Source organism: Dendropsophus ebraccatus, chromosome 1 (assembly GCF_027789765.1).
Source record: "Dendropsophus ebraccatus isolate aDenEbr1 chromosome 1, aDenEbr1.pat, whole genome shotgun sequence".
NCBI lineage: Eukaryota > Metazoa > Chordata > Amphibia > Anura > Hylidae > Dendropsophus > Dendropsophus ebraccatus.
In genome coordinates, this window is record NC_091454.1 from 96,186,381 (window position 1) to 96,211,095 (window position 24,715).

The window sequence follows — 24,715 nt, forward strand, 5'->3', positions numbered from 1 at the left end:
CGCCAAGGGGGCAGGACCAACGGTGGCGTTGTGGGTGGGTCTAAGTAGGGCTAATGCCGCAAGGCCCCGCCCACTTAACATAATCTGCAGTTGATAAAAGATCACTTTTTACTTGAACAAGCACCATGACGTATGATATAAAATAAGGTGTGAAAACCGCTAACTTTACCCTTTACACTTGTGTAGAGATGTCAGAATGCACAAAAGGGGGTGACAGTGTCACTTTAAGTGCTTTTCTCTCTGGCTACATGCTGTAGCCCTTTAACCCATTAGCGACCCATGACGTATCTGATACGTCATGGTGCCGCCGGGTGTGTTCCGAGCGGGGTCCCGCCGGGACCCCGCTCTGAACGGCGCTGATCCCGGCTGACATGTGCAGCCGGGCAGTGCCTCTATTAGCCGGCGAGGGTCCCGTTGGTGCACCGGCTAATTAAGCCTCTAAGTGCAGCTGTCAAACTTGACAGCTGCACTTAGATGCTGTGCTCTCCCTGTCCCTGGTGTCTAGTGGGAGGGAGCTCCCCCGCGATGCGATCGCAGGGGGGAGATCCGTTCTTCTGCCCGTGCCGGGCCTCAGCGTCGGAATGACGCTGATTCCGACTCGGCAATAGATTGCTATGGCCTGCAGCAGGCCATAGCAATCTATGACCGATCTGATGGATCTTTGCTGTGTATATACACAGCATTGACCTTAATGAGAGATCAGTGCTGTTTATATACAAGTCCCCCAGGGGGACTTCTAGTTAAAGTCAAAATAAAAGTAAAAATGTTTTTTTATTAATAAAAAAATCCCCCCCCTTTTCCCATTTCCCAAATCACCCCCCTTTTCCCATTTTATAAATATAAATAAACAAATAAACATATTTAGTATCGCTGCGCGCGTAATCGCCCGAACTATTACTTAATCACATTCCGGATCTCGCACGGTAAACGGAGTCAGCGCACAAAAATTTCCAACGTGCAAAATTGCGCATTTTTGGTCGCATCAAATCCAGAAAAAATGTAATAAAAAGTGATCAAAAAGTCGCATATGCGCAATCAAGGTACCGATAGAAAGAACACATCATGGCGCAAAAAATCACACCTCACACAGCCCCATAGACCAAAGGATAAAAGTGTTATAAGCATGGGAATAGAGCAATTTTAAGGAACATATATTTGTTAACAATGGTTTGAATTTTTTAGTTTAATTCAGTTTTACCATAGGGAAAACGGCGTAAATGCAAAACTCCCCGAAATCAAAACAAATTCCTTTTTTTTTTTTTCAATGTGACAGCGCAAATGATTTTTTTCCAGTTTCGCAGCATATGTTATGGAAAAATAATGCCTGTCATTACAAAGTACAATTGGTTTCGCAAAAAATAAGGGCTCATGTGGGGAAAAAATGCAAGTGCTATGGCCTTTTAAACAAAGTGGAAAAAGCAAAAGTGCAAAAACGAAAATTGGCTTTGACCTTAAGGGGTTAAAGGGAAACTAAGCAGGTTACAAGACTCTATTCTGCTGCAATGTTGCCATAGCAAACAGAAAACTTAGTTTAAAAGGTCATTTTCTTACCTTAAACCTCAATGCCAATTTTGTAAAAATCTTCAGTTTAATAATTTAGGCAGTTTGGTGCACTGGGGAAGGAACTACCCAGTTTACTGAGCAACTTGCCTGTCCTTCCTTATGGACATTCCTGAATATTCATCTGGCACTCTGCAAAAGTGTGCTGCAATGAGTGCTGGAGTGACATCACAGCAGTGTGCCACCTAAAATTCATAAAGGCAGCAGCAAGGCGGGGTGGATTGGTGCATTAACAGCACTAGACCCATTCCTAGTGCACAAACTCGCTAATTTACTTAACTGAACATCTAAAAACTCCACTATGTCCAAACTTACCAAACTATACCGCAAAAGGGAAGTAATTTGGAGGTGTAATATAGGTTAAACCATGGGTCTCCAAACTGCGGCCCTCCAGCTGTTGCAAAACCACAACTCCCATCATGCCTGGCCAGCTAAAGCTTTGGCTGTCCAGGCATGATGGGAAATTTAGTTTTACTAACAGCTGGAGGGCCGCAGTTTGGAGACCCATGGTTTAGAGGGTGGATTACTACTTTAAAGATAAAAGATGACAATACTCTGTTCTAATGAATATCTTTAAGTGGATTTACTTGAAACATGCAACATTACCTCTTTCTGGCTCTTTTGATGAAAGCCTTGATAAGTTTGAGTAAGATGAGGAGAGACCAGTTAAGCTGCTTGGCCGGTTTAACAAGCTGGAAGAATATAAGGAACTGGTGGACGATGACAGTGATGGTGTGGATGATGATACAGCAGTTGTACTTGTCGATGATGGCCTGTACCTCTGTGGAATTGGGAACAAATTACAATTATTTGTTTTACACACAAAATTTATGTAGTTACCTAAAGGTGTCATTAATAAAACTCGGTCTAAACTGATGCATTGTGAAGTTAAAAATCTCAAATGTTCAAACATTTCTAATACTGTACAGTTTGAGAGAGATAGACAAATCCTCCATGTGCCTGAATTGTTTTGATAACCTGTTGCCCTACTTTATAACGCACTAAAGTACACCAGACATGCTCAGTTCAACTGCAATCTCCAGGCAGTGGAAGTTGGTCTCCACTTAGGGCCCTATTCCACCGGCCGATTATCGTTAAATCGTTCTAATCTAAACGATAATCGTTCGATTGAAATGCAGTTAACGATTAACGACCGAACGAGAAATCATTGATCGCTTTATAAGACCTGGACCTATTTTTATCATTGCTCGTTCGCAAAACATTCGCATAGAATAAAACGTTGTTCAGGCGTTCGCAGTAGATACGAACGCAATAGCGAAGAAAAAAACGATCGCAAATACAATCATAAGTAAAGATTATCATTCCATGGAAATGAGTGAACGTTTTCAGGTCTTCCGCAATAGCGATCGTTTGAGATCGTTAATCGTTAACGATTATGCGAACGATAATCGTCCGGTGGAATAGGGCCCTTAGCCTGCAAGCAAGAGGGATTGTGGGTAAATGTGTGGACTGTTGCAACGCAAAAGAAGGGTTGCAGGTGAGAAAACCATAGAGTAAACAAATCCACGGGGGAAGGGAGGAACGTACAGTAATGTAAGTTACTTTACTATCTATCCACAGGCACAAACGAGTGTGTGGGGTACACATCCTATTTTACTTCATGGCACAATTCCTAGCAACATCGTAACAAGGATCACACCGCCCGATCACACAGCAAGATGAGGTGGCGAATCCACTGCACATTAGCCCACAATGACTATTCTGTCTGTCATTTCCTGTGCAATATGCAAAGTAGGCTCCTAAGGTAACTTATAATGCATATGCAAACCTAGGTCTGTATTTTACAACATTAACAATTGTGATGTGTTCTCTTATGGCTCCAAAGTTTTTGACAGCAACACTGGAACCTTGATGGACCCAATTATAGGAAAATTAGGACCCAACCGGCTTCTTAGAGACCCTTATTTAACATGAGCAAACTTACTTATGACATACCTTAAAGTGTCACTGTCAATTTTTTTTTTTTTTTTGCAGAAAACAATAGTACAGGTGATTTTAAGAAACTTTTAATTGGGTTTATTAGCCAAAAAAAATGCATTTTTATCATGAAAAAGCCGTTTGAAGCTCTCCCCAGTCTCCATTGTTCTCTATGGAGAGGTGAGAGATGAAGCATCAAAACAGGACAGAGTTATTTACAGCTACATTACCAGGCTCTCTCCTCTTACATCAGCGGCTCCTTGTGGTTTAATCCTTTGTTCTCTGCTGCCAACTAATCTCCCTCCTTCCTCCTCCCCCCCTCCCCTCTCCATAGCACAGACAGGATCCTACTGACGTAAAACAGTCGAGATTTCATGATTCTGAGCCGTGGATGACAGAAAGGAGAGGAGAGGGGACCTGGGAAAAGTCTTTTTAAATGCAGATAATTGAATATTTGCCTAATAAACCCAATTTCTTAAAATCGCCTGGACTATTGATTTCTGCAAAAAAAAAAAAAAAAATGAAGCACAGTGACTCTGTTAACCTCTTAAGGACACATGACGTAACGGTACGTCATGTGTCCGCAGGAGGTGTTCAGAGCGGGGCTGCACGGCGGCCGCGCTCTGAACCGCCGCGATCCCGGGTGCCGCGTGTAGCCCGGGGTCGCGGCTATTAGCGGGCATGGCCCGATCGCCGTCCCTGCTAATTAAGTAATCGGAGGCAGCTGTCAAAGTTGACAGCTGCCTCCGATTACTTACTGCAACCGATCGGTGGTGGTATAGCGGGGAGATCGCTCCTCCGGGACAACGTGTCTTTTACCTGCCGGGGTCCCCTCCAAGATGGCGTTGACCCTGGCTCGGCACTTCTGCCTATCTAATCGATCTATGCTGTATAACTATATACAGCATAGATCATTTAGAGATCTGAGTGCATATACTACAAGTCCCCCAGGGGTGCTTCTAGTATGTGTAAAAAAAAAAAAAAAAAAAAAAAAGTGTTGTTAATAAAAATCCCCCTACCCTAATAAAAGTTTGAATCACCCCCCTTCCCCATGTTATAAATAAAAATAAATAAACGTTTGCTTTCGCCGCGTGGGTAATCGCCCTAACTACTAATCACATTCCTGATCTCGCACGGTAAACGGCATAAGCGCAAAAAAAATCCTAAAGTGCAAAATTTTTTTGTTGCATCAAATCCAGAAAAAATTTAATAAAAAGCGATCAAAAAGTCGTATATGCGCAATCAAGGAACCGATAGAAAGTAAACATCATGGCGCAAAAAATGACACCTCACACAGACCCATAGACCAAGGTATAAAAGCGCTATAAGCCTGGGAATGGAGCGATTTTAAGGAACATATATTTGTTAACAATGGTTTGAATTTTTTTACAGGCCATCAGATACAATAAAATATTGTTATACATTTTACATATCGTTTTAATCGTAACGACTTGAGGAACATGCATAACAAGTCAGTTTTACCCCAGGGCGAATGGCGTAAAAAAAAAAAAAAGCCCCTAAATAAAAAAAAATGCGTTTTGTTTTGTTCAATTTAACCACACATTGAAATTTTTGCTGGTTTCGCGGTGTACTTTATGCAAAAATTCAGCCTGTCATTGCAAAGTACAATTAGTGACGCAAAAAATAAGGGCTCATGTGGGTCTCTAGGTGGAAAAATGCAAGTGCTATGGCCTTTTAAACACAAGGGAGGAAAAAACTATTATTAATCCCCTGACGTACACATCTTCTAATGTTTCTTTTAACGCATGACGTACACAGTGCCTTTGTTTAAAGTGCATGTGTCACTTTTACTTTATCAACTGCTGACACAAATAGCATTTAGTAGCCTTTATAAAGATATTTGTCATGTCTTTATATATGCTGTCTGAGCTGTAATGGTGCTAAAAAACAACTTTTAAAACCAATTCCTCTCCACTGCGATGTCACTCAGTCTCCATGTTTGATTGACAAACAGCCTGTGTTGTTCCTGTGCATGCACAGTGAACAGCTATTGTGGTGCACGCATGGAGAGAAGTACCTCTTCTGTGCTGCGAGAAAATCTAAAGCGGTAATCATCATTTTTTATCTCAGCTTCTTTTTTTTCCTCTTGTTTTTCTTTGTCTTGTTTCTCTTTTTCTTCACTTTCCTGATCTTTTGTTTGAGTAGGACGACTTCTGCCAATTGTTTTCTCTGCTTCCTGGAGATCTGTTAATGTTACACCCTGCAAGACACAAAGCAATGTTAATCAATGCACAATGATTCAGGTAGGTTTACAAGGCATCACTTCAAGCTCATCAGGTCAATTACTGGAATTTAACAATAATTATAGATTACAGGTAGATTTAAAAACGTATGCTCCACCCAGCATGCAGGAGAACAGTGGAACAATTAGGCAGCTGACCTGGTAAAGCTCCACCCTGAAAGACTAAGGTAAGGAGTTTTCTTACCTTCATCCTCAGCACAGTTTTCCTGCAATACTGCATATTAATATCTTAATTTTTGAGTGCAGCCCTTTGTGTACTAATACATCCATACCTCTATAAATATTCAGGATGCGTCTAACCTATTAGTTTCACTTATACAGGAATCTGTCAGCTGTAATTCATGCTCCAAACTGCTGACACTGCTGCTGTTAGGGCAAGGAGACACATGGTACCTTTCATTTATCTTTCTGTGCTTCCAGGATGTAGAGACATGCTTACATTCTCTGATGCAAGAATCAAAGACTTTCCCAAGCTCCCAAATAGCTGCAAATTGGAATGCCTCCCCCCTCCAAGCCGCCCCCCTGCTTGTTTAACACCTGGGAGATGAGTACCAAGCAAGGACAGGTATAGGAGTGGGGAGTAAGGAGGGGTTACAGCTTGCTGCACTTCAGGAGCTTGGGAACACCTCCGACTCTTCTCACTATATAATAAAAGCATTTTTTTAAGTTCATATATCAGTTTGAGATTCCAGAAAGGTACCATGTGTCACCTTATCCTAACAGCTATCTAAAAGTATCAGCAGTTTGGAATGTGAATTCCAGTTGACAGATTCCCTTTAAAGAGAAACCAAGAGTTATACTAAGTTACATATGTGAATGCACACTCACTACTGAATGATATAAAAGTGAAATATAGACTTCATTATCCAAAAATTGTATATGGGACTAGTCATTGAATGAAAAGGCAATAACAACAATTGATACAACAGAAGGCCAAGGCTAGTGATGTACCAACGGAAATTACAGCTTCCGATTAGAGTATGGTTCAGACATACCTGTGTGGATCTTCTGGTCTGTCTTGCTTGTCTTGATCTAGCTTTTCTTTGAGATTCTGATTCTTCATCCCGAACTGGAGTGAGATATGACCTTGAGAACATACAAGGAGAGGAAAGTCAAAAAAACAAAACAAAAAAACATTACCAGTCAACACCAAACAAAATCTACTTAAAGATTAAGTTACTTTTATGTTACAGAGGGAAATGATTGAGTTCATTCCATAATTTCCCTGAAAGGGGTTAGTGATTTGATCAAATCGCTAAAGGTCATTTCATAATTTCCCAGGATTTGATCAAATCCCTGTTTCTATCATTACACTGCAACATATATATACGTATGGCCTTTACAGCAAGAACCAGTTAAAGGTCTCAGAGTGAGTCAATACTATTTGGAGCTTGGCAAAATATGTTCCTAATAATTCTCTTTTGCAGGAGATCATAAATCAAAGTCCCAAATTAAAAAGCAAACATGCAACTTAAATTACACAACATGCCACAACATTATGACAAGCCTGTAGAAGTGACCACAAGACATCACATAGGAAGAAGTTTTGACTTCTGTAGTCACATATTTGCAAAGGGAAACACTTATTCTACTGCACAAAACAAAACAGCAAGGTAAGACGACAGACTCATGCAAAAATTATACACACCTGCGTCTTTCCCTGACCTCTGCTGTGGAAGGAACAGTGCCAGTGGAAGTTGTGGTCATAGATGTATAAGTAGTGGTGGGATTTACAACAGTTGGCGCAACTGGAATGGTGACTGCTGTAGGGACAGTATCCTTGTCTTTTTCAGAGCCATCGTCTGCCCACAGACGGTTTGAGGTACTAAAACATGACAAGCAGCAACACAGAGGAAAGAACAAACACACAATGAAAGCCAGTCTATAAAGCACAACAACATTTAAATGCAATTACACGCATGTGCATATAAAGAAAGTCAGTCACAAAGAGGGACAGTGACATTAACAGGACAATGGCTATGTATTTCCTGACAATTTCAAATTTACCAAAAATTCTGAATACAGTGAAACCTTGGATTATGAGCATAATCTGTTCAGGGAACATGCCTGTACTCCAAATCACTCGTATATCAAAGCAAATTTTTCCATAAGAAATAACAAATGCAGATGATTTGTTCAACAAGCCAAAAATAAGGTAGGTACAACGCTCTATATCAATAAAGAACGCTGTATCAGTAACGAAGAGGTTAATCAGTTAACTTTTCCTCCACACATAAAACTCTCCAGGTGGCTACAAACTGGCTGGTGCTGGTACCAGTGCTGGCTGCCTCCAGCAGCTATCGGTGAGGGGGTTAATTTGGGAGTCACAGGTAAGCACCGGTAACAGACGGGCAGTAGAGGAAAGCCAGAAGGCATCTGATCACTAGCAGAGCTGATCAGGTAGCAATGTGTTAAAATGAGAGGGATTTCTACTCAGTTAGAAATCAGAATGGGGACACAGGGGGCACATAATAGGACAATTTTTTTTTTTTTTTTTTTTTTTAAACTATTCGCTTGTCTTGAAAAACGCTCTTAGACGAACTTACTTGTAATCCAAGGTTTCACTGCTTCACTGTAATTTAAAAGCATTCCGATCACATTAGTTTTATTAATACTGAACAATAAAACAAGGTCTAAGAAACTTTTGGAAAAATGCCTCTTCCTTCCCTCCTCTTAGGGCCCTATTCCACCAGACGATAATCGTTCAGATTATCGTTAAATCGTTCGGTTGAAATGCAGTTAACGATTAACGACCGAACGAGAAATCGTTGATCGCTTTATAAGACCTGGACCTATTTTTATCGTTGCTCGTTCGCAAATCGTTCGCATTGAATAAGACATCGTTCGGCCGTTCGCAATAGATACGAACGCAATAGCGAATAAATAGCAAAGAAAAAACGATCGCAATTACGATCATAAGTAACGATTATCGTTCCATGGAAATGACTGAACGTTTTCAGGTCTTTCGCAATAGCGGTCGTTTGAGATCATTAAACGTTAACGATTATGCAAACGATAATCGTCCGGTGAAATAGGGCCCTTTCTCCACTTTTTTCTCCTAATCTCATCTTTCATTCTGAGGTGCAGAGATGAGAATAGATTATAATCTCACAAACTGATCAAGTAGCAACTACTGTCCACATGTTTGCTGGAAATATAGGACAGCAGATTTACCATGGCACTGTCCCAGTGATTGGCTAAGCGGCCTGTCACTTTAGACGGTGCTAGGAATGGGCGGAAACTAGCAGGAAGCATGGAGAGGTATGTAGTTTTTTTTTTTTCTTTTTTACAAGGGCTACATGGACATCGCTAACAATGTCCGTGCAGCCCTTGCTGCCCAATTATTAGGCATTATATAGGCTCAGTAAGTGAGCACTGAACTGATAAAGTCACCAAGCTGTAAAAGGGACCTTAGAAATGGCCTGAAGAGGGGAAAAAACTGCTGTAAAATGCCAAATACAAGTCATAAAATGATCAAAAATACTAACATTTATCATTTGTGTATATACACACTAATCTAATACTAAAGAGTTACCTGAAACAGGTATGTTTTAAAGCTATAGCTTAAAGAGTAACAACTTTCATGGCATAGTGATTTCAACAGTTTTTGGTTCACATACAAAGTCTGGACTAAGGTTTTCTCATAAAGAAGGCTCCCTTAACTATCTTTTTAATGCTGTATGTCTCTGAAATCAGCTGTAATATGTAAGAGAATGTTTCTGCAGATGTCTAACTCCCCAGAAGGGCCATTGTTAAAATAACCTTCTCTTCTGTATAGCTGTTGAAAGGGTAACTATCAATCTCTACCTTGGCGGTAGCCTATACTTTTAAACGTCTCACAACTACATAGCACGCTACTAAAGAACACTGTATACAGATTATAATAAATTCCCATAAACTTGAATTACACTTACTGCTCCTTTGACTTAAATCCCTCACCCCCACCACCACCATTGGCTCATGTAAAAGGGCCTTAATTCATCAACTGACTGCACCTTTTGTGCGGCCACTTAAATTATCCTTACCAGCCATGCAGTGCCCTGTGTAAACACATGATGTGTGGTTGACAATCATGAATTTTAAGGACAGCAAGCCCTTAGGCGGTTGTGGACTCCCAGATTTGAAGGTCTACTATGTAGCAGTCCACTTATCTAGATGGCTTGCTCTAACTACAGTTAAGCATTCCCAATTATATATTAAGCTAGAAAAACACATTCTAGGCAAGGATAACCAGCTTTGCTTATGGACTAAATGTACATACCTAAACAGGTGGGGCCACTACTACAAGGCACACTTAACGTCTGGCAAAATCATTTTTATAAAATACTTGCAACTAAAGATTCCCCCCCGTACATGCCTATTGGGCTTATACCAGCTTTCCTGAACAAATCCACTACTTACTTGACCTTACCACAGTCTAATCTATTGCACCTTTCTTCTTACCCATACATAAGGGCAAATAAAGCAATCCCATCCCTTGAAGGTTTACTTGGTCTGCCTCCCCCTGGTGGTATACAATCAACACAATCAGACGTTCACTAAGTGATGCTGTGACTTTCTGACTTTGTTCCCAAATTATAGAGAGGCTTCATGGTTAGAATGCTACCTGGGTATGGATTGTTTACCCAAAGGATTAGTTTCTAAAATCTACAAAGGTTTGTTGATGAATAAGGCAGAGACCAAACCATCTTTCATTTTATCATGGGAGAAACAACTGAATATGACATTCTCCCAGTCCACAATTTCACAAATTTATAAAAACTCAAGAAAACTCCTTTAAATTATTATCTAGGTGGTATAGGACCCCTCATCTGTGACAAAAAAAAAAAAAAAAAGAACGTTCTCGAAAATGACTATTTCCCATATATGGTTATTAAGCCCAAAACTCCAACACTACTGGTCTGAAATCGCCAGCCATATTTTAAACATCTGTGGAAGCAACCTTCCACTGGATCCAACCCTTATGTTATGGGTCCCCTCTCCCTTGTTCACCCCAGCCAAAAATCATTTACCTACTATCCTGTTATCGGCGGCAAAACTGCTTATTCCAATTTACTGGAGGGATGAATCCCCGCCTACAATGTGTGAATGGGTTGATAAAGTGCAACAAATTGGGCAATTTGAGGAGTTGTGCAGCTGGGAAACAGGATCACATGATAAATATTTAAACCTATGGGAGCCTTGGACTAGATTGTATAGAAACTACTTATCTGACTCTCTAACTCCTTGAGAAATTGTTATTGATCTGTTATTTTTTGTTTTCGATGTATGCCCTATTCTGTTACCTGAGTTTATATTTGGAAAAAATTACACAAAATAATTGATTTCTAGTTAATTCATAGGCATCCTGTTGACTGTGTATTTGGTGCTAGGACCTGTGTGTCCTTATAGCTATTATTTTTCTAGATGTTCTTCTATCTGTATTTCATTTCAATAAAAATTATTAAAAAAAAAAAAAAAAAAAAAAAAAAAAAAAAGGACAGCAAGATTAATTGAGCCTTGTAATAGGCAATTTTAGACAAGCCAATAGGCTTTAGATAATGCCAATTTTACTGCATGGTTAATTAATAAGAGTTTTAAGGGTGAAAAACAATATGACTGCAATCCCACATTTTTTTTATCCTAGTTCAATGCATACAGCTTTGGAGAGACATGTCAAAAGTTGATAGGTCGGGATCATTGCTCATTGCTAGAACAAGTGAAAAGAAGAATGTGGCTGAGCACTTCTCTCCACACTCACTGTACAAGTCCCACAGACTTACATTAGGAGTGTGTCTTGGTCATGAGCTGGCAAGAAAATGTGCTCTGCACTCTCCCCTGGCTTGCTCTAGTGAGTGGTTTGGTCCATTTTATGCTATCAAGTTTCCTTTAAGGACTAGTCAGTGGCAAAATGTAAGAGCCCTCAGTTGCGGATAGCTTTTAATGGCTGACTAAAAAGGTTAGAGAGGTTGTCTATCAGTCTAAAATGGTTGCAGAAATTAGTTTACTGTATTAGATCATGCAAAGCTAGTTTTTAATCCCAATTTGAAAAATAAATAAAAATTGTCCCAACTCCTTCACTATGACACTCTCTCAGAACGTCAGCCTAATATGTCCAGTCCTGCTGGTCAAAGCAAGCATGTAAAAGCAATGTCTAAACAGAAGAAAGTTTTTAATCCAACATTTAAAGGGAACCTGTCACCCCCTGTGCCGGGGTGAAGCCAGCCCGACCTCCTGTTAGAGCCCCGGATACATACCCCATCTCGCCGCCAAGTCCCGCTCCTGGAGCCGATCCTGGGACAGAGATATCCTTGTCGGAAGCCCGGCGCACGCTGCCGAGATGAGTCCGACGCCCATAGAGAATGACGGCTCCATTCTTCTCTATGGGCATCGGACTCATCTCTGCAGCGCGTGCTGGGCTTCAGACAAGGATATCTCTGTCCCGGGATCAGCTCCAGGAGGGGGACTTGGCGAGATTGGGTAAGTATCCGGGGCTCTAGCGGCGGGTCAGGCGGCCTTCACCCCGGCATGGGGATGACAGGTTACCTTTAAATAAACTTCTAATGTGACATGACAGAAGTAGGTATTGATGGGGTTCCAGGTGCAGAGACCCCCGCTGATTGTTAAAATGAAGGGGCACTAGGGATCAGCTGCATGCACTTTAATTTCTGCTATAAATACATTTCCATTATGAATCTGTGCAACGCAGAAAGCTATGGGGCAATTCCAGATACAGGAAGACCCATAGATATTATATTGTACAACACGTGTTAAAGCTGTTAAAAACAGAGATGCAGAGGCACAGCGCGATTCTAGCACTCAGCAGAGGTCTCAGAAGTTTGTATCCATAGGGGTCTGGGTGCTGACATGTCACAATGACATGTCAGAAGTTAGTTACAATGATAGGTACACTGTAAAGAATAGTAAATAATTATGTTGTGTGAGCCACAGTATGTATTCCATACTAGCTGATGATGTAGCAGAGCTGACACACACATGGTGTAGCTATGTGCTGCATAATGGATATCTGTTTACCAAGGGGTGGGGGGTATAGGGCAGGTTTAGATCTCTGCTTGCTGACTGTAAATGAAAACATTCTATTTCTATTCAGACTCTAAGAACATCCATACCACTTACAATATACAGAGCTGTGACAGAAGACAGGTACATATGCCTGCATTCACTGACAGCAAGCAGAGGTAGAACTTTACCTTTTCACATTACAGAGACCTAGGCTCATGGAAACAGTCTATGAAAGCAGCACATTCACTAGCAGTGAACAGGTGCAAGTCAATAAACAGCTAACCCAGCCCCAAGAGAGGAGATCACATGTCAAGTGTCTACAAAGGGAGGGGGGGGGGGGAGAGGGAGCTCAGCGCTGTCAGAGTGGGCACAGGGGAGATAAATTTAGGCATCTAGAGCGGATAAGAATGAGAAAAAAAAAACAGGGTGCAAGTCACAAAGCTGTATGTTGAATTGTTAGACAAATTAAAAGAAACCTGTCATGTTGAACAAGTTTTTGCCAGCGTCATGTTACAGAACAGAAAGAGCTAAACAGCTTTGAGCTATAGTTTGGTGTTAACCTAATCAGTGTAACCAAGTTACTGACGGAAATTCTTGCTCTATTCTCGAGTCCAGTGAGTGAGAGAGATGCATACTGAGAGAGCACGTTCCCCAACTGGACGCCTAAACCCAAAAAATGCAGCTATTGAAACAAAACTATTTCTGCTCAGCTCCTCCTACCTCTGAACATTATACAATATCCGATGATGACGAGGAACTGAACAATACCTGCTTGATAAGCCTGAAGATCCTATAGTACTCCTTGAAGTACTAATAGTGCTAGACAGACTCCGTGTTAGCCCAGAAGAGGTAATTGTTGGTGTAGATCCAGATGTAGTACTTGGAACACTTGAACTTATTAGATCATCTTGTCGTCTACCAAAGGAGTTACTGATTGAGAAACAATGTAAAAAAAAAATAAAAATTAGGGGAGTTTAACACACAGCTTTCTGCAGCAATCTTTAGAGTCAAATCCATAAATGGATTGAAAAGGAATGGGAAATACAAAGGAAGGACCTCTCATTCCTGCTGGATCCATTTTAGGCTTTGTTTAAAAAAGATTCATACAAACGGCAATGGTTTTCCCTCCAAAAAAATCTGTGAAAATCATTATAAACACATACGATTCAGCATTAAAAGGGGTACTCCAGGCAAACATAAAAATCCAGGGAAGGAAGGGGGTGGTGGGAACATAATAAAAAAAAAAAAACATACCCATCCACCGCTGTGCCACTGATTGGCTAATACAGGTAGTTCCTGTAGTGCCGTGACGAAATAGGAACTCAGGAGATGCAGGAGCCCGGCAGGTGACTGGGAGCGGTGACACTGCACTGTGGGGGCAGGTACCTATGACTTCTTTAATATGTTCCCACCACTCCCTGCCTCCTCTGGAGTTTTTACCTTTGCCCAGAGTGTCCTTTTTAAAAATTAAATGACTTAAATCGTTTAAACTTCGAAACTTACTATGTAACTATCATATATTTAAGCTATAATTTCATATTACCAGCCATTTGCTTAAAATTTGTGGTTGCAATGTGCCTTAAGAGATAACCATCACACACAAAAAAAAAAAAAAAAAACTTTGTGCAAATAAGCATACAGCCAAGGTCGGTGCACAAGCCCTACACTAATAAGCCTTGGCTGGCATGGGGTGTAACCATAGTCTTCCAGTGTCAGCTGCACACCAATCTGATTCTGTTCCAGACACCCTTTAAAAACACACTATCAAGCTGGCTATAGACATGTGATTGCCACCATTCCAATGTGGATATGCATTTTATTTAATCAAAAGGAATAAACCAGTTAAATAGGTACTCCAGAGGACACAATGTGTTGTATAATTCTGTTTAACATTCTGACACTTGTTGATTACCTTATCTTGTTAATTATATGTAAAAAACTCAAATGTTTCAGTACCTGCTGTATGTCCTGCAGGAAATGGTGTATTCTTTCCAGTCTGACATGGTGCTCCCTGCCGCCACCTCTGTCCATGTCATATCCAACCTCAGATACTCTGGACAGTTGCGGACACAGAGATTGTAGCAGGGAGAACCATGTCAGACTGGAGAGAATACACCACTTCCTGCAGGGCATGCAGCAGCTGATAAGTACTGAAAGGCTATTTTATTAATTTTTTAGTAGAAGCAATATACAAATTTTTATAATTTTCCATCACCAGAATACATTTTTCTCCAGAGTACCAATTTAACAAATACTTGAGAAAATGTGATGTCTGAGGTTAGAAGGGGTATTCTAATTTCCTGAAGAACTGCCATTACTTTATGAAGGTGGGGCCCTGACTTCCGAGACCCCCCCACCTATGCTGAGAATAAAGGGAATACAGCACTAATTCAGTGCTGTGGCTCCTTCACATTCTTTCCCTGCTCCTTGCTGTGCAGGGAACTACAACAGGCCACGTTAACTTGAATAGTTTCATAATATTGTATAAAATATCTCCATCTATGCAGACCTTCTTTGATAGCTGGTATTTAAAATTTCGTTAACAGAACTGTTCTTCTTCAGATCATCCTCCCATCGCCTTCTTGTATAAGATCCACCAAGGCGCGACAGTCCAATAGAAGATTCTCTGTGAAAGAATACACATGAATTAGTGAATATATTGGAATTCTTCGAGGAGTACTTCGGCCAAATTTACTTTGTACAGCTCCGCCCCCAGAAGTGTAAATTAACAGCAAGGCTGCGTTCCTGCACTGCTCTTCTATGCTGTGACATCAACTGCAGAGGACATCTCTTGCTTCAGGCTATGCCACCCTCCTCTTTAAACACAAACTGTGCTGTACCCTCGCGATAAGTATGGCTTTGAACTAAACATATAGATACACCCAGCGGCTGTATACTCTCTTCTCACAAAAGTATGGCACAGCACTGTCGCTGAACAGGAGGGTGGCACAGCCTGACGCAGGAGACTGCAGCCGTACAGTGACGTCACACTTGTGGCGGCAGAGCTCCGTACAAAGTAAGATTATCTGCAATACCCCTTTAACTAGTCAAATCCTTCTTGTGTTTTACCAAAAATAAGTTTGGCAAGTGATTTAGTAACCAGCCATTTTCAATGCTCATTTTTATCAATTCATATGTTGCTATACTGGTTTTAGATCATTACTGAGATACCAGTAAGAAGGAAACCCGAAGTCACGTGATGTGACGATACGCGTAGGGTTTGCAGACTGGAGCCCCATTCCAGAGCCCTGGGTGACATGTGACTATAGTGTTCTTGATTTCCCTGGACTCTCCAGTGATAGGGTGGCTTAGCACTTGGTCACTTTTTTGGATATGTTTATGGATTGGTTTATGAATTATTTATATTTCACATGTGATTATTTATTCATTCATTCATGTATTTCTTGTGAGCACGAGCACTTTAGGAGGAGTACTATTGGAGTAGTCAGGTTTGATATTTATCTTACCAGACGGCATACAGGGCCTGGTAGTGATTTGTTCTTCTTTGGGGCTGCGGTGGGAGGGACATAATCATTGTTATGTGCACTCCCTGTGATGGTTTACCCATATTGGGTTTTTAGTTGTTTTTCAGTGTATGTCCCCATTTGAGGTTTTGTTTATATGCTTTGATAATAAAGATATTGAATTCATTGATTACATAATTGTGGGTGCGCCATTTATTGTCCTTCTCTGTTTTGTATATGTTCTGTAATCAGGACATGGGCAGCATCCCATTTATAGATGTACAGTAGCTCCCACCGTTCTTTTGTATACGGGAAACCCCAGATAAGTAACAACATTTTGAAAACTACACCCTTAAGAAATTCAGTTGTGTAGTGAGCGTTATGAACCTACACTGACATATGTTCTCCAGAGCTTAAAAAGGGTTATCCAGGTTTAGAAAAACTTGGTCACTTATCTCCAGAAATAGCATGACTCTGTGTGTAGTTTTGCAATTCTAATCCTTTAAAGTGAATGACGCTTAAAAAAAAAAAAAAAAAAAATCAGTCGCATACCTCATGTTTACACAGGAAAATGTGCTGCCAATAATGATTTTATTTACAAAAATCTAAATCAGCCAGTGAGCCGGCATTTAATCACACGTCGGCTGATCTCTTAAGGTGTTCCTAGGATCAGCCCACGTTAAAGGCAATTTAGTCTCCCCTAACCTTCTACGATAATAAATAAGTGTTCCAGTCTTACTGACTGATACACAGGAATGGTTTTTAACTTGCTGCTGTCTGACATAACTTCAAGCTTGGTGGGTGGTTGGGTCGCCAATGCACCCAAGTTTCATGTACAGGTTCTTAAATTAATAGGACATGTTCATATTTGCTGCACCGCATAATTCTACAAAGTTAACTAAGGCACTGGGTGTGCAGTTGGCTCTACCCCCCCCCCCCCCCACCTTATGTCAGATCATCAAGCATTCATAGCATGTGCCCAGGTTACTAAATACTGCCCGGAGTTGGATGGAAATACATTACCTATTCTCTTTCTCTTCTATGTCAGAAGTACTAGCAAGCCGCCTAGGTATTGTTGGAGCGACATACGCTAGCCTGGTCCCTCTAGCATCTTTCTCCTATGTTAAAGGAAAAGAAAAAGTATTAGATAAAAAAAACATCCATCCCACCATCCTCCTCAGTGCCGGCTACTAAAGCATATTTTAGATGCATAATGTAGTAATGTTTTCTTCCCGGGGCCCAGTGCCCATAAGGCACCTGGCTAGTGTTACTGCTCATGCGCTCTATATTAAACAATGTTATAGTTTAATGAATCAGACAATTCCGTACACTACAATATGTAATATGCTTTTTGTTCGTTTGTTTTTTGACATAATGGGTAAGGAGGTATTTTAAACCGTATTTTAAACCGTTCTGCTGTGTGTATACATTACCTCTCCTAGCTGCACGGGGTTCCAGCGTACTGCTCTCCCGCCCAGCCAATCAGTTGTTGCGGCTGGGCAACACACTGATTGGCTGGACAGGAGAGCAGTACGCCGGGACCCCGTGCAGCAAGGAGAGGTAATGTATACACGCAGCAGAGCGGGAGCCGAAGGGGTTAAGAGGGCGGCAGAATTACATACTCGCAGCAGAAGTATGTAGTGACAGGGAACTGCCAGGACCTGCCAGACTCGCAGCAAGATTTACGTGTGGACAGACCCCTAAACTTTTTTTTTTTATTACACTTTTTATAAAACATTTATTTTACAGTTAAACATGCAATCATTAGATTGTATAAGCGGATCTAAGCTATGCCATAGCATAGCATAGATCAGTACTATCGGCGATCTGTACATAAAGTCTGCCCAAGAGCAGACTCTCTACAAAACGCCCCCGCCGTCGGTACAAGTGGCAGGTGCTTAAAGGGGAACTCCGGATAAGAAAAACTTGTTTTCTTTTAACCCCTAGACGACCCTGGACGTAGGGTTAGGTCATGGAAGTCTGTCCCCAGACGACCCATGACGTAACTCTACGTCCTGGGTGTTTCTCCCGCTATGAAGCGCGCTCCAGAGCGGAGCGCGCTTCATAGCAGGTGGAGGCTGGCTGCAGTCAGCAGCCGGGACCTCACCGGTAATGACACGCTGCAGCGATCGCGCTGCCGCGTGTCATTAACCCCTTAAATGGCGCGACCGCGGCGTTTAAGTGAGTGACAGGGGGAGTCCCCTGTCACTTACCCGATCGTTGAAACGGACCGCCGGAGGTCTCTCACCTTCCTCCGTGCGGTCCGATCGACGATCTGCTGCACTGAGCCTGCACAGGCAGGCTCAATGAGCAGATCGCCGATATCACTGATCAATGCTTTGCCTATGGCATAGCAATGGTCAGTGTAAAAGTCAAAGTAGTGTATATAGAAGTCCCCCAAAGGGACTTCAAATGTGTAAAAAAAAAAAAAGTTCAAAACACTATTACACTACCCCAAAACCCCTCCCCCAATAAAAGTTGAAATCACCCCCCTTTCCCATTATATAAATAAAACATATAAAAATAAATAAACATATAATATACCGTAGCGTGCGTAATTGTCCGACCTATTAAAATATAACAAGCGTCATTGTGATCGGTAAACGGCGTACACGAAAAGAGGGGAAAAAGTGCGCAGATTACCGATTTTATGTTACATTATATATTTAAAAAAAAATCTATAAAAAAGTGATCAAAACAAATATGGTATTAATAAAAACTAGAGATCATGGCGGAAAAAATGACATCCCATACAGCCCCGTAGGTGAAAAAATAAAACCGTTATAAGCGTCACAATAGGCCCATTTTATTAATATTTAATTGCCAAAAAAAAGGATTTCATAAAAAAAATACATATATAACATTAGAGAATCTGTGTAACCTGCATATGGTTGTGTTCGGGCTGACCTATAGAATAATAGTATCATGTCGCTGTTACCATATAGTGCATTACGTAGACACAGGAACCCCCCAAACGTTACCATATTGTATTCTTTTTTACGATTTCACCAATTTATATCTTCATAAATAATATGTTTGGAATTCCATCATACATGTTATGGTAAAATGAATGACGCCATTACAAAGTACAACTATTCCTGTAACAAACAAGCACTTACATGGCTTGTAGATAGAAAACTGAGACTGCTAGAGCTCTTAGAAGGGGAGGAGGGAAAAACAAAAACATTAAGATCAAAATTTGCACGGTCCACTGGTCATTTTGGGCCTGGTCCTCAAAGGGTTAAAAGAACATTAAAAGTTATATAGATGTGTCTATACTAGGGATGTCACAATACCAAAATTTTGAGTTCGATACCGATACCAGCTTTCGGATTTCGATACTAAATACCAATTCGATACTAAATATAAAGTTTGAGAAAAAAAAACACGTAAAAATACAAATATAATTTTCCTCCTCCCTGACTACAGATATGTTCCCCCCATGCACAACATTTTTATTTGTGTGACTTCTTGATCACTTTGTTACATTTTATAGTTCGGACAACTCCCATGTAATGGATGCCAAATACATGTATGTTCTTTTTTTTTTTTAAAAAAAAAAAGGGAAAAGGGGGGATTATTAGAACCTTTATTATTATTTTTTTTGTTTTATTTTAAAAACACTTTTTTTTACATTTTTTAATTCCCCTCTAACCTCAAACATACCTCCTTGTGCACTACACCTCCCAGCATACCGCCTGGTGCACTACAACTCCCAGCATACCTCCTGGTGAACAACAACTTCCAGCATAATTCCTTGTGCTTTGCAACTCCCCACAAGAAGGTATGCTGGGAGTTGTAGTGCACAAGGAGGTATGCAGGGAATTGCAGTTGTGCAGCTCCTGACACAACAACTCTGTGCAGCATACATTCTTGTGCACTACAACTCCCAGCATGCCTCCTCGTGCACAAAGAGGTATGCTGGGGGATGTAGTGCACAAGGAGGTATGCTGCTGAGAGTTGTAATGCATTAGCAGCCTCCTGGCACAACAACTCCCAGCATGCCTCCTTGTGAACAACAACTCCCCACAAGAAGGTATTCTGGGAGCTGTTGTGCCACTGTATCGGTGGGCCCCGCGGGAGGGGGGGGGGGGGGCGACAGGATTGTGGACCCGGAGGTTGGGGAACTGGCTGGGGTAAGGGACCGCTGCCGCAGCACCGGCGGGTCCCGTATTTGGAATGGTTGAATGACTGCCGCCCGCGGGATTGCGGGCCGCAGTCATTAGCAGTGAGGGGCCGATCCATATGCAGCAGACTCGTGCTGCATATGGATCGGCTCTGCGGGGGTTAAATGCCGCTGTCGGTTATGACAGCGGCATCTACCCTTAAGGGTATATTCACACGAACGGGCTTGCAGCGAGATTCTCGCTGCGAGCCCGGCAGGTCCTGGCAGTTCCCATACACTACATACTTGCTGCGGTCTAAACGACCGCAGCGAGTATGTAATTCTGCCGCCCTTAACCCCTTCTGCTCCCGCCCGGCTCCCCCGCTGTAAGCATACATTACCTGTCCTTGCTGCACGGGGTCCCGGCGTCCTGCTCTCCCGTCCGGCCAATTAGTGTGTTGCCCAGCCGCAGCCACTGATTGGCCGGACGGGAGAGCAGGACGCCGGGACCCCGTGCAGCAAGGACAGGTAATGTATGCTTACAGCGGGGGAGCCGGGCGGGAGCAGAAGGGGTTAAGGGCGGCAGAATTACATACTCGCTGCGGTCCATTAGACCGCAGCAAGTATGTAGTGTGTGGGAACTGCCAGGACCTGACGGGTTCGCAGTGAGAATCTCGCTGCGAGCCCGTTCGTGTGAATATACCCTTAAAATATTTAAATTTGGCGCCGCCGGGAGCGGAGAGCGCGCGGGCGGAGGAGGGGACGACAGGGGGCGGCACACAGAGCACACGGCCGGCGCTCAGGTAGCTGCTGGCCGTGTTCTCTGCACCATACTTCATGTTAATCTGCACTATTATGCAGATTAACATGAAGTATCGATACCAGGAAATCCTGGTATCGAACCGTTTTTCTGCCCGAAATATCGATAGTAGTATCGATATTTCGGTGCATCGTGCATCACTAGTCTATACAATGTATTACCGTATCTGTGCGGTTCTGCCCCACTGGTAGCTGATAGAAATCCAGGAAGTGAAAAAAAATGGCCCCTGTGCAAATCCACTGTCTCCTGCTCCTTCTGCTCTCCCCCCCTTAGGAGACAAATATTCAACGCCTCTGTCTCAAATTGTGTTTGCTGAGCACAGGCTGATGATGCAGACAGGGGGCAGAGCGTGATGTCACAGGAGGCTTAGCTGGATCCCCCAATCCCCTGAGCGATCCACCATCTCTGAATGGCCAGAAGCAGATGCAGCACTAATTTTACTGATTGTGATGGGTGGGGGACTGTGATGATCAGTCGAGGGAAAGCATTGCATTCCCCCCCCCCCCCAACAAATGGATTTTTGGTAGTTTCAAAACTGGGATAGACAGGTAAGTAATCAGGGCTGTGGAGTCTGAGTAGTGGAGTCGGAGCTAGTTTTGGCTGGAGTCGAAAAAAATGTACAGACTCAGACTCCAGCTTTAAGGGGGAACTCCAGGTAGAGGTTAAGAAAAAAGAAACTTCTGCAGAAGCATTAAGCATTACTTACCTATTAATTCCATTTTTCAAACTACCAAAAATCCATTTGTTTTGGGGGGTTTTGTTCAGTTATGTGTTTCTGCACTTCCTGGTTTATCAGTTGTACACAGTACTACAGGTTGCAGAATGCAATGCTTTCCCTCAGCTGTTCATCACAGTCCTCCACCGTGCCTATTCCCCGCCCAAAGATGTTGCAGAACATTTTGGCAGTGTTCACACATTGCAGTTTCATTGTGTTACTGAATTATTTGCAGTACTTTATAATTTCTTTGTTGTCCCACCCACACAGCACACAGTTACTACCTGTAACACCTGTTACTACCTGTAGCACGCTGTATTCTCTCCCTGTAACACCACACAGCACGCTGTATTCTCTCCCTGTATCACCACACAGCACGCTGTATTCTCTACCTGTAATACTGATATTGGAATAACGTAAAGAACTTTTTGAATTTTTTTTTCTTTTAATTTCCACGCACATATTATGATCAAGCATCTTTTATCTTTAAAGTTGAGCCACACAATAAGGCTCTGATCCTCTGCCGTTTAGCATCATTTACTTTACATTTACTGTTCTTGCATCATTTTTGTGAATACGCTGCAGTACTGCAATGGCTCTCCAACATCAGTGAACACAGCCCTAATTTCACTGAACACTTCTGCACAATTAGAGAAATCAGTGCAACACCTGCTTCTGGCCGGTCAGAGATGGTGAATCACTCAGGGGATTGGGGGATCACGCCCTGCCCCCTGTCTGCATCATCAGCCTGATCTCAGCAAACACAGAGGCATGGAAAATTGTCTCCTAAGGGGGGGATAGCAGAAGGAGCAGGAGACAATGTGGATTTGCACAGGGGCCATTTTTTTTTTTCACTTCCTGGATTTCTATCAGCTACCAGTGTGGCAGAACCATACAGATACTGTAATACATTGTATAGACACATATATTTAACTTTTAATGTATTTTTAATAGAAAAATCTTATCTGGAGTTCCCCTTTAAAAAAATCCTAGAACAATTAAGAATTGAGTTTTGATATGAATTTTAAATTTTTTTCTCATCAATATATATTAGGAGCAACATTCTAATAGGACACTGGCCCTATTAGATAAGGGTGGTCGAGGAAAAGTTGTCGGTCACTATTTGGCAGTTTGTTTCTGAGCTGGAAGAGTCCATTGTGTGGGGGGAGATCTGTGCTGTTCTCTTCCTGGATGCTTGTATATGAGCAGCAGTGTAATAAAGATATCCTGTGTAATATAGAGGAGGAGAAGATATAAGTAGTGTAGCAGTAACCTCTGTCCTCAATGTGGTGTTTTTCTTCAGTGTTCTATGGCTGCAGTTGTGTGTGTGTTCTATGGCTGCAGCTGTGTGTGTGTTCTATGGCTGCAGCTGTGTGTGTGTTCTATGGCTGCAGCTGTGTGTGTGTTCTATGGCTGCAGCTGTGTGTGTGTGTGTGTGTGTGTGTGTGCGTGCGCTATGGCTGCAGCTGTGTGTGTGTGCGCTATGGCTGCAGCTGGCTGTGTGTGCGCTATGGCTGCAGCTGGCTGTGTGCGCGCTATGGCTGCAGCAGGCTGTGTGTACGCTATGGCTGCAGCAGGCTGTGTGTGCGCTATGGCTGCAGCAGGCTGTGTGTGCGCTATGGCTGCAGCAGGCTGTGTGTGCGCTATGGCTGCAGCAGGCTGTGTGTGCGCTATGGCTGCAGCAGGCTGTGTGTGCGCTATGGCTGCAGCAGGCTGTGTGTGCGCTATGGCTGCAGCAGGCTGTGTGTGCGCTATGGCTGCAGCAGGCTGTGTGTGTGTGTGTGTGTGTGTGTACACATTATGGCTGCAGCAGGCTGTGTGTGTGTGTGTGTGTGTGTGTGTGTGTGTGTGTGTACACATTATGGCTGCAGCAGGCTGTGTGTGTGTGCTATGGCTGCAGCAGGCTGTGTGTGTGTGTGTGTGTGTGTGTGTGCAATGGCGTACCCCCACACCCACAGTGACCCCTCTATTTAACTGTGTGTAACCCCCTCTACATCACAGGAATCTGGCATTGTTAGCAGTATTTCTGTGTGTATGGTGAATATTTAGTTAGAAACATAGAAGACTGTCAGCAGGAAAAGATCACCTGCTCCATCTAGTCTAGTTGTGAGTAGTTTAGGACAAGGAAGCTGGAGACTGGCGGCATCCACTGCACACACAGGAGAAGCTGCTTTATATCTTTCCTTATTCCCTCAGAAATCACCCAGGATTATGTAGGACATTAGGAAGAAGCTTCTGAGCCAGTGTGATAAATAACTCCCCTGGCATATGACTGGCCATTTATGAAGGAGCAGCAGTCGGAGTCAGTCCTGATAAAATTCAGGAGTCGGAGTCAGAGTTGGAGTCGGAGCTGCGGCTTACCGACTCCACAGCCCTGTAAGTAATGCTATATGCTTCTGCTTTTTCTTCTTTTTTTTTAACCTCTACCTAGAGTTTCCTTTTAACCTGTCAGATCGCAGAGTTTAAGGGGTTATTGATAGGCAACTGTGGGATCGCAGCTGCCTGTTATTTTCAGTTCCGGACACACTGATGTGATTGGGGCCACTCGCACATCTGAAGGCTCTCCCAGTCAGGGACATATATATACGTTCCTGCTGCACAGGGCATCTGCAGCAGGAACCTATATATACATATTGCTGACATAAAGGGGTTAAGGGACAAATACATAGCCTTGTATTTTCTGGTTAACTAAATCTTCTCCATACAGTTTCCAGACACTCTGCAGCCGGTTACAGAATGCACAATATCTCTACATCCAAACTCTGAAAAAGTCTACATCTAGATCATGATAAAAATACAAGATTAATATATAAAATGTCTAAAGTTGGCCATACACATCAGAGGACTG

The 24,715-nt window shown here is 42.4% G+C and overlaps 1 protein-coding gene across 5 annotated transcripts in view; it reads right to left on the reverse strand.

Moving 5' to 3' along the window:
* The window catches only part of PPP1R12A (protein phosphatase 1 regulatory subunit 12A), a 113,694-nt gene that overhangs the window by 25,188 nt on the left and 63,791 nt on the right, over positions 1 to 24,715 (reverse strand). For 4 of the 5 annotated variants that reach the window (XM_069975678.1, XM_069975658.1, XM_069975695.1 and 1 more), the window contains 7 exons: positions 17,251 to 17,345; positions 15,273 to 15,389; positions 13,532 to 13,693; positions 7,410 to 7,586; positions 6,757 to 6,847; positions 5,537 to 5,719; positions 2,167 to 2,341 (listed from right to left, as the gene is read on the reverse strand). In XM_069975678.1, coding sequence (XP_069831779.1) covers positions 2,167 to 2,341; positions 5,537 to 5,719; positions 6,757 to 6,847; positions 7,410 to 7,586; positions 13,532 to 13,693; positions 15,273 to 15,389; positions 17,251 to 17,345 — 1,000 coding nt within the window. The remainder of the gene's footprint in view (positions 1 to 2,166; positions 2,342 to 5,536; positions 5,720 to 6,756; positions 6,848 to 7,409; positions 7,587 to 13,531; positions 13,694 to 15,272; positions 15,390 to 17,250; positions 17,346 to 24,715) is intronic. The other variant, XM_069975686.1, reaches the window with a different exon arrangement.